We start from the raw sequence: 15,372 nt of genomic DNA, 5'->3' as shown, positions 1-15,372 counted from the left end.
GGTATTGACATGGTGCTGAATCCAGATGTGGATTAATATTTGTTCTGAGTCTAATTAGAGAAGCCTTTTTAGGTAAGAAAATTGTATGGTAGCCATATTACTTTTTTATCATAGATTGTAAACCTTTGGTCTTCATCCTGTATATATTGATACAGGATGTAGTACAGTGTAGTCTTGAGCTTAGTTGTTATTATCACTTCTGTGTTGAAAACAGAATTGTGTAATGAAACCTGGCCATAGCAAAGCAATTAAGCAATGTAGGGTTTAATTTTAGATTAGATAAAGCAGTTCATCATTATCTCCCAATAGATCTGCTTTTACAGTCTAACCAATATTAAACATTTAAAAACAATAAATTGTATATTTTTTGCCTGACAAATTAATGTCAAAACAGAATCATGGATATTATTTTGTAATTGTGCCTCCACTAGATGAACTCAGTTATATTGCCACTCAAAAGTTTTGTCCCGTATTTGGTTAAGTATGACATATGAGGAGAACAGGGGCAATCAGGAGATGATTCAAGCTGTCACTGCAAAGGAACTATAAAGCCAGTTTAACTGTCTGGTGGGCTCCAGTTGGTCTGTGTTGCTGCAAATGTCACCGAACGACCATAATCTAGCTGGCCCTACGTTTAGGGGAGGGAAAGGCATCACGTGGGTGCAGTCCTTTTGTGCCTGTTCTCCTGGGTTCTAACGTTAATATTTCAGTTTAAAGCCCCCAAAGGTGCAGAGAGCTGAATCACAGTAAAGCTGGGATTGCAAGTTTCTCTCTGTTAAACCAAGATATACAATATTTCTATGCACTTTCATTATAGCATTTGATCTTGAAGTTAGAACTGATTTTTTTTTAATGTTGCTGCAAAATTATATTGGTGCTATCCCCAGGTGGTGGAGTTCTTCAGAAGTTTGTGGCATTGGGTAACGAGTATAAGAATAGCTGCAATCAAAATCTGTAGCTTACAAATAGTTAATCTTTTTTTTTCTATAAAGATGGCTTGTTCTTAGCTTTAAGATTTCTGCCACTGAAAAATATTTGAAAAGGTGTTGTCTTTTTGAGAAAGGAAAAAACTGTTTTTCATGTATGCACTTGAAAAATGTCAAATCTTTCTGTGTAAAGAAAGGAACTGAATGCACTTCTGCAAGTTGTAATTCAGGAGTTTGATGTTTAAATGCTTGCTTCTACAAATGAATGCAATGTGCAATCTAATGGAAACCTGTATGACATAAGTGTTTAAATCAAATAACTTCAAGTAAAGATAGCTAGGGGAAAGGATTATTATGGTTGTGAGGAGGTACAAACTGACAGAAACATTAGAATGGAGGTCGTCTTTTTGGTTGTTGAGATGGCTGAAACAATCTGAATGAGGAGGGTGTAAAGTCTGTACTTACTCCACCATGGAAAATATGGTGTTCAGAGGCAGGTGGGGGGAAGAAGACAATGTTTAAGTATTCAGAGGGAGGTGGGGGGAAGAAGACAATATTTAAAAAGAAATGAAATGTTAAGAGTGTCCAGAGGAAATATGACAAATCCAACCTACGGTATCTTCTCTATACGACACTCAAGCCATCTGTTTAGGGCATGCCCATTTTTTTATGCTCATACACAAAGTTCAGTTTTGTTTTGAGACTTAAGTTTGCCAGGTCTATTACAGAGTGTTTATTCTGCTTGTAATTAGAAACAAATAGGTGTATGTAGTTAACAAGGAACAATGATTTTAAATGATGCTCAGCTGTAAAACATGATGGCTTTTTGACAGGCATGCTAGTCATACACTGGAACCTGTATTTTAGCAGCATACCATTAACGTTCTTTGGTTGAAAGGTAAATCTTCAAATGCTTCTTTACTGGAATAGGTGCTACAGCTTAGTGCTCAAGAGTTGGCCTTTAGTGCTGTAGTCTGACAGTGACTTCAAGGTTTTACTGGAAAAAAAAAAGTGGTCCCTTCATCCTCTCTCCCCCTTCCTCCACATTGCCTTCTCTGTGTGCTTACTAAAGTGTTTTTGCAGCTGTGCAGAGAATCAGATTGGGGAACTGATCCAGGTTAAAGCAAATATGTTGTTGTCTGGTTAGTTTTAATCTAGATCTGTTCCCTGATCCAACTGACTACATAACTGCATGAATGTTTTGCCAACAGAGGGCTAAGGTGAAACAAAGTGTGGAAGTAGGAATCAATGGCTGGATATGGGAGTGGGCAAAGCTGAGATTCTTTCATGGGAAAACTGGTGAGGTTTGCGCTTGGCTTTAAGTGAATACTCATCGACCAGTTCTTAGCTGTGATTGCAGGTGTTTTTGCAGTGGACATAAGGTGATGTGAGACGTTACAGCTTTTTCTCTTCCCTTAGTTGGCTGCTGCTTCATAGTAGAGCTCACAGTACAGCTTCCTTGTATAGTGTCAGACAGTTTAAGTGGTCTTTTTCTAGAAATTTAAAGTTACCTGAATGAAGCTATGGATAAGAAGATCCCACTATCACTTTTGGGATTCATTTAGCAATCGGTTTCTGAAGGAGGAGAGCAGAAGTTGCAATACCTTGAACCTCTGCAACCAGTTTGATAGCGATCATGAAATTTACACCACAATGAGGTAGCTCTGGCTTGGGGATAGAACCTCATACAATGAGGTAGCTCTGGTAGTTCAAAAAACCCCACCAAAACAAAGCATATTCTTTCAGTCCAAATCATCTGCCTCTACATTGTCAATTCCTGCATCTGTGTGCACACATATTAAACCCTAGGCCTTACTGAATTTATAGAATTATTAGAAGACTTCAGGGCAGTTCACAAAAGCTTTGTGTTAAAAGCTGCCCTAAGAAAATGCCAAATTTGGCCTCAAATTGATGAACTTGGGTTGGGAGGGTGGATTAACTACCCTTGTTTTATTTGAGTTCCTATAAACAGAATAGAACTCTTGTAGCACTTTAACAGTGTGCTAGAACTAGCTTGGACTGTAAGAGGCCATCTGAAAGAGGCCATCTTTTGTGACTCTGAGAAGCTGAACTATATATTTGTTGAACAAGTGTAGTTAGTTATATTCTAATCTCCTAAATATTAAAATGTCTGTACTTTGTTAATTTAGTGAAGTCTTCTATTGTAAATGAAAAAAACCCAACTGTGCACTGCAGACTCCTTTATAACTATATCCGCCTCTCTCATCCTTCTTCTTGGAGAGCCTTTTGATGGAAAAACCTACCATTTTACACTGTTAATGAGGCAAAAGGCCTATTATTTCACATGTATTAAGTTTAAATTAGCCTGAATTATTAGGGGAGAAAACACAGGAATACCAGTTTTCAAATTGTCAGAGTGACTTAGACCAAAATTTGGGTTACCAAAGAGGGGTTATCACTTAAATAGGTGAGTTTTCCTTATTTTTCTGATTCTTCTCCCCATTCCATTGGGAATGGGGAGAAGTGAGCAAGTATGGTTCTAGTTGCAGGCTGGCGTTAAACCACAACAGTAGGATATTAAGGTCTGTACAGCCGTCAGTTTATGGGCAAAACTTAATTAGTCAAATGACACTATTCAGTAGAAAAAAAATAAATTGTTGTATACTCAAAAGAAATTTCAACTTTTAGTGCTGAAACTTTTATATACACCTGTGTGCTTGCATGCACATGCGCACATGGTCAGTTCTTTGATTCTCAGAGTATTTTATTTTAAAAGTATATTATTACATTTCTGTGTAATAGTGTAAATGTTACTCTTCTAGTGTAATAGCACATCTATTAGATCTTGGTTTTTTATATTGAGATCCTTTCTTAAATGAAGGCAATAAAGTATCTCTGTATTGAGTTGCATTCATTTCAGAAAAGCATGTTAGCCAAATAACCTGTTAAAACAGGCATGGCCAACTGGTAGGCATAGGCCAAACCTGGCCCAAGGACAGTTTTGCTTCCTAGCATGGCAGGAGCAGCCTTTCCCTTGTGGATTGTGCTGACAGACGGGGCGATGATCCAAAATTTGAATAGAGAAAGCTAAATCTGCTGCCTGCCACATCTTTCCTTTGGGCTCAGTCAGCCGTCCTGTTCCTCTGTTCTCGTCTGTGTTGGCTAAATGCTATTGGACTCAAGGTCTCGTAGGCTGAAAGCAGGCACAGGGCCACCACCTTAGGGGTTTGGGCTCTGACACAAGAGTTAAGGTTGTTCTGGGCTGCGAGTACACTGAAGAACAAAAAGGACAGGTTTTGGCTGCAGGAGAAACTGGGCAGATACCTTTTCCTGCATGCTACTGTTCAACATTCACAACTTCAGGTTTACTGGTGTGCTAGGATGAAAATATTACATTTGTTTAACTGTAACTTCATCAGCACTATGGCTTGTCATCATACACTAGACTAGAAGAGAAAAACAGTGATGCTCTCTAGCCTGCTCTTGTGCTCTTCTCCCCAGGTTTTGATACTGGTATGACCTGTGTGTTTCATGACTACTTTGCACAAATGTTATAGTCAAGATATTGACCAAGTGTTGTAAATAATCCTGTGTTACAGGAGATGGGCAAGAAATATTGCTGGGAAAAGAACATCAGTTTCATTTGACTTAAGTATATGTGAGCTGGAAAAAAGCAACTCTCTGCAAGGAGGGTTCGGGGGGAGAGGCAATTAAATGAACTGTATACTTAGATAATGCATTTGTCATGTACTGTCTCAGGGAAGTCCGTTTAGCCTGTAGGTAGTTGTCTTAAACAGAGGTTTGGCATCTAATTTCAAGGAATCAAGTACTCATAATCAAGTGTTTGATATTTGATAACATTATGCTGTTTAGTGAATTGCTTTTGGTCCCTGCGTACTGAGTTGGCATTGACTGTTAAACATACTTTATGAAAGATCTAAATCACTTTAATGTTAAAGAATTTTGTATTTGCATTTTGTATTTGTATTTTTAAATTTTTATTAAATATACCTGTATGAAGTCTGAGCATCTCAAATATACCTATTTTTTTTTATAACTGGCTTGTGATGTTTTTAACATCTGCCTCCTCCTCTTAACCTATCTCTATTCTTGCCTGCAGGTTAAAGTATTGCACAATCAGCTTGTTCTGTTCCACAATGCCATTGCGGCATACTTTGCTGGGAATCAAAAGCAGCTTGAACAGACACTTAAACAGTTCCACATCAAATTGAAAACTCCTGGAGCAGATGCCCCATCCTGGCTTGAAGAACAGTAATCGGATCAGAGAAGAGGACCCAATGTTAACCTAAAATCTTTAAATCAGATTATAATTACAGGTTGGGGTTGAAGGACTGTTGTAGTGATTCTTGCACAGACAGCTTTAACTTTTTTTTTTCCCCCTTTTTGTAATACTGTAAAACTGAATTTGGTGGGAAAGTGGGTGACTTTAAGGTAACCAAACATAATTTCTGTCATTTCAAATATATAGAGCACTCGTTTTGTATGTGAAGGTTGGTGGTTATTTCTGTAACTGGGATGGGGGAGGGAGGGGAAAGAGAACTTATTATAGATTTGCACTGACAAATGATGTTTGTGATTTCTGGTCATTTTGGTGGCTAGTCAAAATATTTCCAAAAGGAGGTTTACATGATTTGTACCAACATCTGGTATTTTATAGATGAATATAGAAAACATCTTTAGTAATTTTCATATGACTTTTAAAAAGGAGAGAGTTAAAAGACTATTTTGCAGATTAATAATATAAGGCCTATGTGCGATATCTGCGTATAAGGCAACAGTAGCAGATGGATCATTGACTAGTGGAATTGCAGCAAATGCCTTTTTAAAAGATGTACCTTTCCATCATAGGTTCAAAAAAAGAAAAACACTAAAGCAAGAATCACTGTCAGTCTGAGGCTTCTAAGCACACATTTTTGCTTTGCACCAAGTGGTTTGCTGAGTGAGGCCAACCATGCAATGTACTAATTTCATTTAAAATTTTACTTTCTCTATGAAACAAATACCGTACTAGCCTTAAATCACAGGTATGTGCCTTTTTATAAGATAATATTTTCCACCAGTGTACATAACCCAAGAACCCTTTCACATAATGGTTTGTCAGTTCCCAACAAGGGGAAGGAGACTGTGTAAATTCTGTTTCGTTTTACACTTAGAGCAAGTTAAAGCTTTAGTTAACCTCCATGGACAGGTATGGTTTTAAGTGAGGAAACTGGGCCAGTATGGTTTTTCTATTTAATTGAAAAGCATACTTTGGTAATGAGAGTAACATGGAGGATGCTTTTTTAATTTCTCCATCAATCGTGTAGTCCTTAAATGTAAAGTTCTGTGTCAATTTTATCATAGACATTTTAAATTCAATGTATTGGAGTCCTCATTTGCACGTGTTACATTGCTTTGTGTTCTGTTAAGTAAAATGAAATACATCAAATGTTATTTACAACAGTGTGGATTGTATGATTTATGTACTGTATGTTCAGTTGCCTTTCAGCTGACGTTCTTAAAGTTTTCAGTGCTTAACACAACTGTAATGTAACTGTAAATCAAACTTTTTAATCATTCCTCATTAAATTCTTGGCCTGACAGAGCTTTCTTTTATGTTTTTGTTCTGTCAGAATCTCTTGTAATAGTTCATTTATGTTCCCCAGAATGTATATCCTATGTGAATTTTGTATTCATATTAAAGGTGTTTGCAGTCAAACTTCCTTGACTTGTGATGGTTAAGGGTAGAACCCAGCTTCTGCACTGAAGGCTTAGTCCTGTTTTTCCGAGTTCCCACCCCTGCCCAAGAATTTCTGGTAAAGCAGTAGTAGGTGGTAACATTGCTGTTCTATTTCAGGATGATTTAATATTGTGCAAGTTCAACATGAATGTAAACTCATTGTGAAACAAATCTTTCAGTATATATAATTCTTGACTTAAAGTTTTGAAGGAAGTTTACATTTACAACTTTTATGAAGCCATGGACTTACCACTGTCTGAATCTTGGCACAGGTATGGTGTGATGGTGCAAGAAAGCAGTTAGCTGTGTCACTGCAGTTGAGCTAGGAAATGCAGATAGGAGCATTGTAGCAGGGATGAAGAATGCAAACCTATGGACTCCAGTTGAAATACCAGCTTTCGGACCGCTATAGGAAAAGGATACATATGGAACACGTGTCATTGGTTTCTTTCTCAGATTCGTGTGTCTCCTGCTGAGGATAGTCCCTGCCCCGAAGGAACTGATCTGTCAGAAACGGTAAGAGTGAACTTGAATCTGAAATTGCTTTATGCAGGAATGGCCCATGTGGCATTGTGTAACCCTCAAACTTTTGCAATGGCTTCTCCAGCTGGAGTCTCTTCACCTGGAAGAAAAGGTTGGACAAGAGAGATTGCTTTCTAAAACCTGAGTATTGTTTAATACCAGGGAGAAGGAAGAATGACTTCCATTTTGCTCACCGAAGCAATTGTTCTAATTGATAGCCTCAATGAGGAGGGTTCTGTCTTCAGCTGATCGATAGGATGTTAAACTGATTGCCTTTTGTAGTACTTTAACTTTCTTTTTTTGCCCCCATTCAAATATATGTGCCTATGAAATAAGTCGAGCTCATGTCTTGTATTCAAAGTTAGCTCTTCAGATCTAACCAAATTTAGAAACTTTTGCTTCTGGAGATCATAAAAGGAAGACACTTCTGAAGTTTCTAATGGAAAGTAATTAGGGTTGTCAGTTTTTCTAACAAAAAGATATACTAACAAAAAGCTGTATTAACCTTAAGATTGTAATGCTGGCATTTATCTGGATAGACAGTTGTCAGGGTGGATTTTTTTCATTTGTTTTAGGGGGCCATACCCACCTAGTGGAGTCTTGTCTGAAAGATTTCATCTCTGTTGCAAGTTATCACATTAGTGCTTCTAGTCTTGTGTCAGGTTTCTCAGAAAGAAGAATTTAAAGTGGTTAATAGAGTTTCAGATATGCTGTTGTATTTGCTCTACCAAACTGAGATCCAGGGAGCTGTTTTGTTTCTCAGTGACCATCCTGTAAGTTATCTGCACTCCTGGCTTCTTTGAAACTTGTAGCTCCTGTTATTTTTGTTTGTGTGAGTTCTACGAACAGCTCTTCTGCTCTAAAAATGCTCTTTGGCGTACTTCATGCTTTGTCAAGCCCTTACAAAGAACATTTTGGGTTATAAAGTGTATCTATAGTTATATTGAAGAGAGGTCTATGCAAGTAGAGTACAGTAACACGCCAGTATCGTTAAAGTTAACAGCTTGATACCAATCTTCTGGCAACTGGTTTTCCCAGCAACCTTATCTCTGTTCTGTCTCTGCTTCGAAAAATGATCAAAGTAATATAAAAGGAAAACTAAACGTTCCCCTCAACTCTGTTTTGAACTGAACTAGGGGCATGTTCAGTTTGTATTCTCTGCTTATCTGCTCTTGTTCCTTATTGTGGTGTTACAAGAATAATAAGGTATTATAATTACTTAGCATTCCTCATCTGCAATTATCTGTGGGTTGGTGGGGTTTTTTTAAGTCTGGCTATCTTTCCCATGCTGCATTCTTGATGTGGAGGTTGTACTAGTCAGAGATTTTTTTTAATTAGTCATTAATCTTTTCATATTTTCTGGTTGCCCCCACCCCAAACTTATGCAACTACTGGCAGCTAAGTTGTGTCAAACTGAAAGCTGATTTTTGTTATATTTTTTTTATGAGAGGATCCACAGAGGACCTGACTGTTCCTTGGTTTATATTTCTTTGTTCTCTTTGTTACTTGTCGTTGTTAGTAGCTCTTTGACATCTTTGTATTCTTTCAGGTGTTTTGATATTAAAGCTAGTGGTACATAGAAAGCACATTGCTGTCTCTGTGATGGTGCTCTCATTCATCTCGCTGCACCTATTCTCAACAAGGTCCTTTCTCTTAATTTTTGTCAGTCTTATATGGGAATGAAGTGGCCGGGTAGGTGGGATGTGTCACCGTGGTAATAGTCTGATGTGAATTAAGGAAGGACCTGTAGTGTTAGAGTAGCAAGCAGGATGGCTTGTGCCTGCATTGGAAAAGGATGGCATAAATTTGATAGAGCAGCAATGGAAAGGAAAAGTGATGTGTTGCTGTTTCATCAGAGTCCCTATACTGAAATGCAGAGGAGCATATGAACCTTGCAGAGCAACAGCCATGGACATAAAAGTTTGATCCATAGTTTGCAGATCTGTGGTTTCCTATGGCTGAGAGTGCTGGCACAAAAGCATTACTTTTTAAACTTCAGCTGCCTTTTGAGGAAAAAAAATTAAGGAGGGAGGCAGGAGCAGCAACAATTCTGTGCTGTCCACTATTGGTAGTGTATTTCTGTTAAGTACTTAGCCCGGCAAAATGTATATTCTACTTTTTTTAATCGCCGTGGGTGAGAAAAAGTTTGTTTTCTGAGCAAATACACTGTATCTCATCTCTTTGAGAACCCATTTTGAAGATAATAGCTATTGGAGGAGTGGAAATATTTGATATTCCAGGACAAGCAGAAAAAGATATCAAGAGTACCTTTCCAGAATTCCCTTGCACCACCGGGTGGTAGAACTTAGATGGGTACCATCATACAGTGTGGCTGTATGATAACATTTCTTAATTAAGTGCAGAGATCAGATAGAGAACAGAGTAAACCCGAAACTAATTTTTAGTTCGGGTTTGCCCTGTTATTACAGTTTATGCCAGCATAAATCCATTGGTTCAGTCAGGAACAGTTCAGCTACCAGCAATGTGTTCCTAGTAAATGGTACTTAACAAATGGCATGTCTTGCTGTGCTAATTAAAAAAAAAATAATTATACACCTTGCTACCTTTTAAAGAATACTGAAGGCTGTAAATTTAAGCACTTGAAGAGATAAATAATGCTAAAAACTAGTGTTGCCTGTTCAGTCTTGATTTGCCTTTCTTACATATGTATATGCATCATGCTAGTTTTATGTGATAGTGGTAATTAATTGCAGGGGTTTGTTTCAAGAGGTTAACTACCACAGTGCTTAATTTTGAAACCAAATAGAACTTGGTTTTAATGTGTCTAAAGTGTCACCATTAACTTTCTCTCCTGCCTTTGTCCCAACACTAGAAATAAGGGTTTGTAAGGAAGATGACGACACCTTTTGTTCAGGTGGTATAAATTCCTTTGTTCCTATTAGATCTGTTCCATTGTTAAATTTGTGTTCAGCCTGAAGCACCAGAAGTGCTTTGTGCTCTAAAGAGAAGCAGAGTTTACAAAAGACATTTTTTTCTTTCATGAGGAAAAAAAAAAGTAATGCCTTAAAAGAAGTAGTCATCTTGAAAACTGTCCTGAGCATTTCATTAACTAGAAATCTTAAAATATTAACAATAGGATTTGTTTTTGTAGTATACCAACCCACCTAAATGCTATCTGTTCTAGGGAGGTGCATTTGTTGCTTATTATAGGTGGGGCTGCTCAATCTACCTATTATTAAAGTTGCTTAATACTTCCTACTGTGAAGACCTGTTTTCAGTTGTTTGTAACTTGGATGAAGTTTAGCCATGTGGGCAAAATTTTTGCCTGCTGAGTGTTCACATTTTAGGGGGGAAAAAAATCAGCTGAAAACTTAAAATTAATTTGCTAACATTGTGTTTTGGAAAAGTTCTGGGGGGAAAAAAAAAACAACCCACAGGGTGAAGAAAAGTTAAGAATTTAACTTCACATCCGGACTGACTGCCAGGTCCTCTGCTGCCCTGTTCGGTTTTGGGTTTGTGTTTTGTTTTTTTTTTTTAATACAATGCCATTATGCAAGTCTCGTGTTTGGCTTGCTCTTTCCGTCTTTTCGAGCGAACATTTGTGCTCATGACTGGCAGCAATGAAAACAAGTCTCTTTTTGGTTCCAACACAAGCAGCTACAGTCCAAGCGGCAACGCGCTTCCTCACTGACGACCTCGGGGGTGACCCGACACTCTCGAGGAATGTCCGCGCTGGCTCAAACCTGAGCGTGTCCTCCCTGGCTGCCGCAAACCCTGCCAAGCGGAGATGTGTGGTGTGATAGGAATTGCCCTTTACTGTGGCTGAACTGTTTTCACTCAGTGAATTTTGAGCTCAAGTGACCAGGTTCTGACATCGCATTCCATAATTCTTGTTCTCATTCTATTTTATTTTTATAAATTGAGTGACTCAAACAGGCTGTCTTGCCAGACCAGTAGGTCAGATCTCTGGCTGCAGAACTGTAAGCTGGGATGGTATAACCTCAGAACTGTAAGCTGGGCTCTGGCGCTGTGGGAGGCTGCCTGGCCTCCCGCTTTTCCTCCGGTTCCTGCCTCCTGACCCCAGGCAGAGGCAGCCGGGTGCAGGTTAGGCACTCGACACTGACATGACATGCTTTTGTCCTCCTGCTCCTGCCTTCCCACCCCCGGCCTGCCCTGCCAACGTGTTTCCTCTCTCATGTGCTGTGTTCAGAAGCTGTGGCAGCTGGTTGTGCAAGGCTGGAGGTGAGGGTTTTGTCTCCCTCCCTCCGTTCTCAGGCAAGGAAACATTTCTGATTCTGCCTCGGAACTGACCTCCTGTAAAAAGGAGTGTTGGGGTGTTTGGGATGTGTTTATTCCTTATGGCTGGGACTATTTATTTACTTGAGTGAAGTTCTTCACCTGCCCTCGTTTGGGGAAAATGGTTTTATTTTTGAAATGTGATTGACCCTCTTGGCAAAATATTTTAGAACAATGTATTTGTTTCCCCGTATCATCTGTGGATGGTACTTTGGCTTTCAGGTGTCCACAAGTCACGTGAACTGCCTCGTGTGACATAACCCAGGGCTGCCATCACAGCTTAAATCACTCTGAGGTTCTCTCACGCTGTCCCCTTTGGAGACTGACTCCCAGCCCTGGGCTCTGAAGGCGAGTTTGCATGCCCCCATCTTGCCGACCTGCCTGGGGTGAGGACCTGGGCACAAGGGGATGGGAAAGGGGCTGGAAAAGGGGATGAGCACCTGGGAGCGGGATGGAAAAGAGGATGTGGGGCTGGGAGCAAGGGCAGAGGGTGAAAGGCTTCAACGGGGAGCGTGGGTGGTGGTGCTGCTGTCCTGTTTCTGTAGAAATAGTTCCTGCGACTTCGCTGACAACATGTGGAAAATGATATATCTATCTCTATATATACCCATCAGACAGCTTATCAAGAGCTTGCTTAGACCGATACCCACCGCGGACACCACTCCCCACCTCCGCACGCCCTGGCAGCTGCAGCAGCCGGCGCTGGGCATCAGGCCACCCCCGGCCAGCACAGGCCGTTGGGTAGCGCCGGCCGCTGCCCCGCTCCCGGGGACCGCCGCCACCGCTGTCACCTGCCGCGGCCCCGCCCGCGCCGCGCCTGCGCGCTGCCCCGCCCCCGCCCGCTCCGCCGGCGCGGCCGCGGCGCGATGGGAGGAGGCGGCAGCCGTGGCGGCACCGGGCTCTGCTGCGCGCGGCGCCGCCTGCTCCCGCGGGCGCGGAGGTGAGCGGCGGCGGCGGGAGGGGCGCGGTAGGGGTCTCGCCGTGGGTCTTCCCCGGCTGGGCGGGGGGCTGCGCGCTGCCGGGGAGCGGAGGAGGGGGTCTCCGCAGCCCGCGTTGGGTCCTTCTCCGCCTCGCCGAGCGCTCCCGGGGAAAAGGGGCTCGCTTCCCTGCGGGACCGCGGGGGTTCGGCGCGCCCGCCCCCGCCCTCTCCGCCTCCCCCTGTCAACGGGCGAGAGCCGCCGCCGCTGCTCCCCGTGTGCGGCGGAGCGGGACGACCCCCGGCTGTCCCCAGCGGGTCCGCCGCCGTTGCGGGGGTTCGGGCAGCTGCGGCCGGGAAGGCGGCGGGCGCCAGGGCGCCCCCTGGCGGCGGGGTGGGGCCGAGCCGGGCCGCTGGGGCGGGGCGCGAGGGAGCGGCGGGCGCGAGGTGCCTCAGGGTGCCCGGGAGCCGGCGGGTGTCTGAGGCGAAGAGGGTCGCGGTGGTTCCTCGGGGCGGCTTCTCCCCCTGCCTTGAAAAGCCCTCGGTGCTGTCCCGGCGTCGGTCGGAGGGAGTCCCGGAGTACAGAGCTCTCCCCGGGCCCCCCGGGTGGTCCCGGTGGCGGGTGCCCCGTCCCGCTTGCCTGCCTTTTGTGGGCGCCCCGGCCCGACACCCGCTGCGGACGGAAGGTAAGGTACAGGGACTGTTCCCCTGGCGTCCCCCCTTCCCTGCGGCGGCGGGGTGAGCCCCGAACAAAAAATAGCTGGAATTGAGCCCCCTGACAAAACCCTGATCATCCCCCCGCCTGGTCTGGGGGGCCCTCTGTCCACCCCCCGTCTCGCTTGTGTGGTGAACCCATGAGGGGTTCCCTTCCCGGCCTGGCTGGCAGGGAGGGAGGGAGGTTGGGCATACAAGGGATTTTTGTTGGATGCGTGAAGTGGTTAAGCGTGAAGTTGCTGCGATAGCGCGAGCTGCGCCTTCTCTGTAACCTGCACGTCTCGGCAAGGTCGGTGGCTGGTCGTGCAAGGCTGCGTCCGCAGCCTCTTTATCTGCGGTGAGCAACTGATTGCTCCGTTTACCTTTTCGCGTAGCCGTTGCTGAAACCCAGACACCCAAATGCTGCGGTCGGGCTTTGGTGTCAAAATCGGCGTTGTTCTCATGAGAATTTGGAGGATGCCTGACACAGAAACGTGGGCAGCAGAGAACATAAGGCGTGAGTTAAAGGGAGTAATATCTTGCAGTATGAATTATGAGATGCCCTTCAGCACATTGTGCATTTCACCTGTTAATTTGTGTATGCAAATATAATGTATGTCCGTCTCTGGCAACTGCCTTTTTTGCAAGAAACAAATTACTGTAGAGCGTTTGTCTCCCTACCTGGGGAGAAAGTTGTCCCACCCTCTAACTTTGAAATACATTTTCAAGTTAGATTAGGTTGGCTAGAACAATGAATGAGACAAAGAAATAAAATATTTCTTTTATGCCAAATATGGACACAATTAAAGCGTGCGGTAAAGATGTTACTTTAGAGCTCTTGCACTTCTTGGGCTGTTTTGGATAACAAACATGCAATAATGAAGTGTAATTGAGACATCTTAAATGTTTGTTCTTGGGTCCCATTCTTTTTTTTTTCCCCTTTGATCCTTTGAAAAATGCAGAGAGGCTCCTTAGGAGTTAAATTTTGCTTGGGTTCTATTACGCATCCCCATCCCGGCTGCGTGTCTTGTGTCTCGGTAATCTGTAGTTCACAGTCGGAGTGGCCGCACTGTTCCCCACCTCCTCTTGCTATACTTCCTGCTTGGAGGCACCTGCTGATACCAACAAGCAGCCCCAGAGCCTGTCCCGGCTGCCAGCTTCTCTCCTCTCCAACCCATGTAATGGTGCGGGCGCTGGGAATGTCTTCGAGCCGCTCCTCCCAGAGCTGCTCAGGAGAAGGGGATTTTGACCAGTCTCCTGGTATCTGGTAACTTGAGACCGCCGTCCTCTTACAAGCAAGTGACCTCTGTCACCTGAGTTGTGCTTATCTGTCAGAAGACAAAGCTGAATGGCCAGCCTTTATGCTGTGCCTCTCCTTTCATGCCTTCCTTCTTAATGCTGATTCTTCCCCTTTCCTGCTTCTGGGTGACGGTTACCTCATCTAAAGCAGTACAGGGCTTGTTGGCTTGAGAACAGTTTTTCCTGTTCTATCTATCTATCTTTACATCTAGGTTGGGATGTTTTCTTCCCCTTGCGTTCTCCACTCCTTTCACTAGGAGTGTCCCTTGTCTAACGCAGAAGCATTCAGGTCTGAGATCAGTCGTTTTCCACTCTTGTGTGTTAGCACTGGGACTGATGAAACATCGCCTATAACTTGGTTTCATTAGGATTTGATCCTGTTTTTCTTAAAGCATCTAGACTTATTGGAAGCTTCAAAATGAGGTTCTTGCACATTGCCCAGGGGTATGGTCGGTTGGTCTGTCTGTCTCTTCTGTCTTTTTTTTTTTTTTTTTTAAATCTGTGGGAACTCAAGTTAGAAAATAATAACTGTTGAATACTGCTTTGTGATGGTGGAAAACTAGCTAATACATTTTTCATTTTTGTATAAGTGGTAGGGAGGAAAAGATTTTTTTCCTAGTTGAGTATTTCTTTAAATTAATGCAACACTTAATTGCTTTGAGTGGTTAATCTCTTTCCACCACCTTGCACCTGCTTTTTTATGCCTCTCTGAGTCTATGATCATGAACCTGGGAGGAGAGGCATGAACATACACAGCTCTGTAATAGCAGCTCAGTATTAATGCTGATTTAAATTTGAAACCCTCTATCCTGATCCACTTTCTTTGTAGCTCTTCTCCTTTTTACCCTGCCAGTAAAATATTTTCCATCTTTGCTGTAACTTAAAGCTCATACAGATTTTTATATGTGTTTTCTATTCTTGGAAATACCTTTATAACGTGAGGTATAAGGCTAGAAAATCTGAAGCAGGAAAGAGGAGTTTCTTGCTATCTACCTATGCAAGCTTTTGAGAAGAAAAGGTACAGTGGATTATTTTTTATTTGTTTCCATTAACTTCAG

The 15,372-nt window shown here is 42.7% G+C and overlaps 2 protein-coding genes across 11 annotated transcripts in view; both read left to right on the top strand.

Annotated features, from left to right (window-relative positions):
* The window catches only part of ARFIP1 (ADP ribosylation factor interacting protein 1), a 45,111-nt gene extending 38,505 nt beyond the window's left edge, over window positions 1-6,606 (top strand). For all 9 annotated transcript variants that reach the window (XM_054202472.1, XM_054202471.1, XM_054202476.1 and 6 more), the window contains one exon: window positions 5,008-6,606. In XM_054202472.1, the coding sequence (XP_054058447.1) occupies window positions 5,008-5,163 (156 nt within the window). In that variant the 3' untranslated portion in view covers window positions 5,164-6,606. The remainder of the gene's footprint in view (window positions 1-5,007) is intronic.
* Window positions 6,607-6,684: 78 nt separating this feature from the next.
* The window catches only part of FHDC1 (FH2 domain containing 1), a 43,096-nt gene continuing 34,408 nt past the window's right edge, over window positions 6,685-15,372 (top strand). Inside the window, exon 1 of one of the 2 annotated variants that reach the window (XM_054202465.1) lies at window positions 6,685-7,143. The gene's annotated coding sequence lies outside the window, so the exon portion shown is untranslated. Of the gene's footprint in view, window positions 7,144-12,288; window positions 12,347-15,372 lie in introns of those variants that run through there. The other variant, XM_054202466.1, reaches the window with a different exon arrangement.

The sequence above is a fragment of the Rissa tridactyla genome, chromosome 5 (genome assembly GCF_028500815.1).
Source record: "Rissa tridactyla isolate bRisTri1 chromosome 5, bRisTri1.patW.cur.20221130, whole genome shotgun sequence".
Taxonomy (NCBI): Eukaryota; Metazoa; Chordata; class Aves; order Charadriiformes; family Laridae; genus Rissa; species Rissa tridactyla.
The sequence above is the reverse complement of the archived record's forward strand: the minus strand, read 5'-3'. Positions and strand labels throughout refer to the sequence as shown.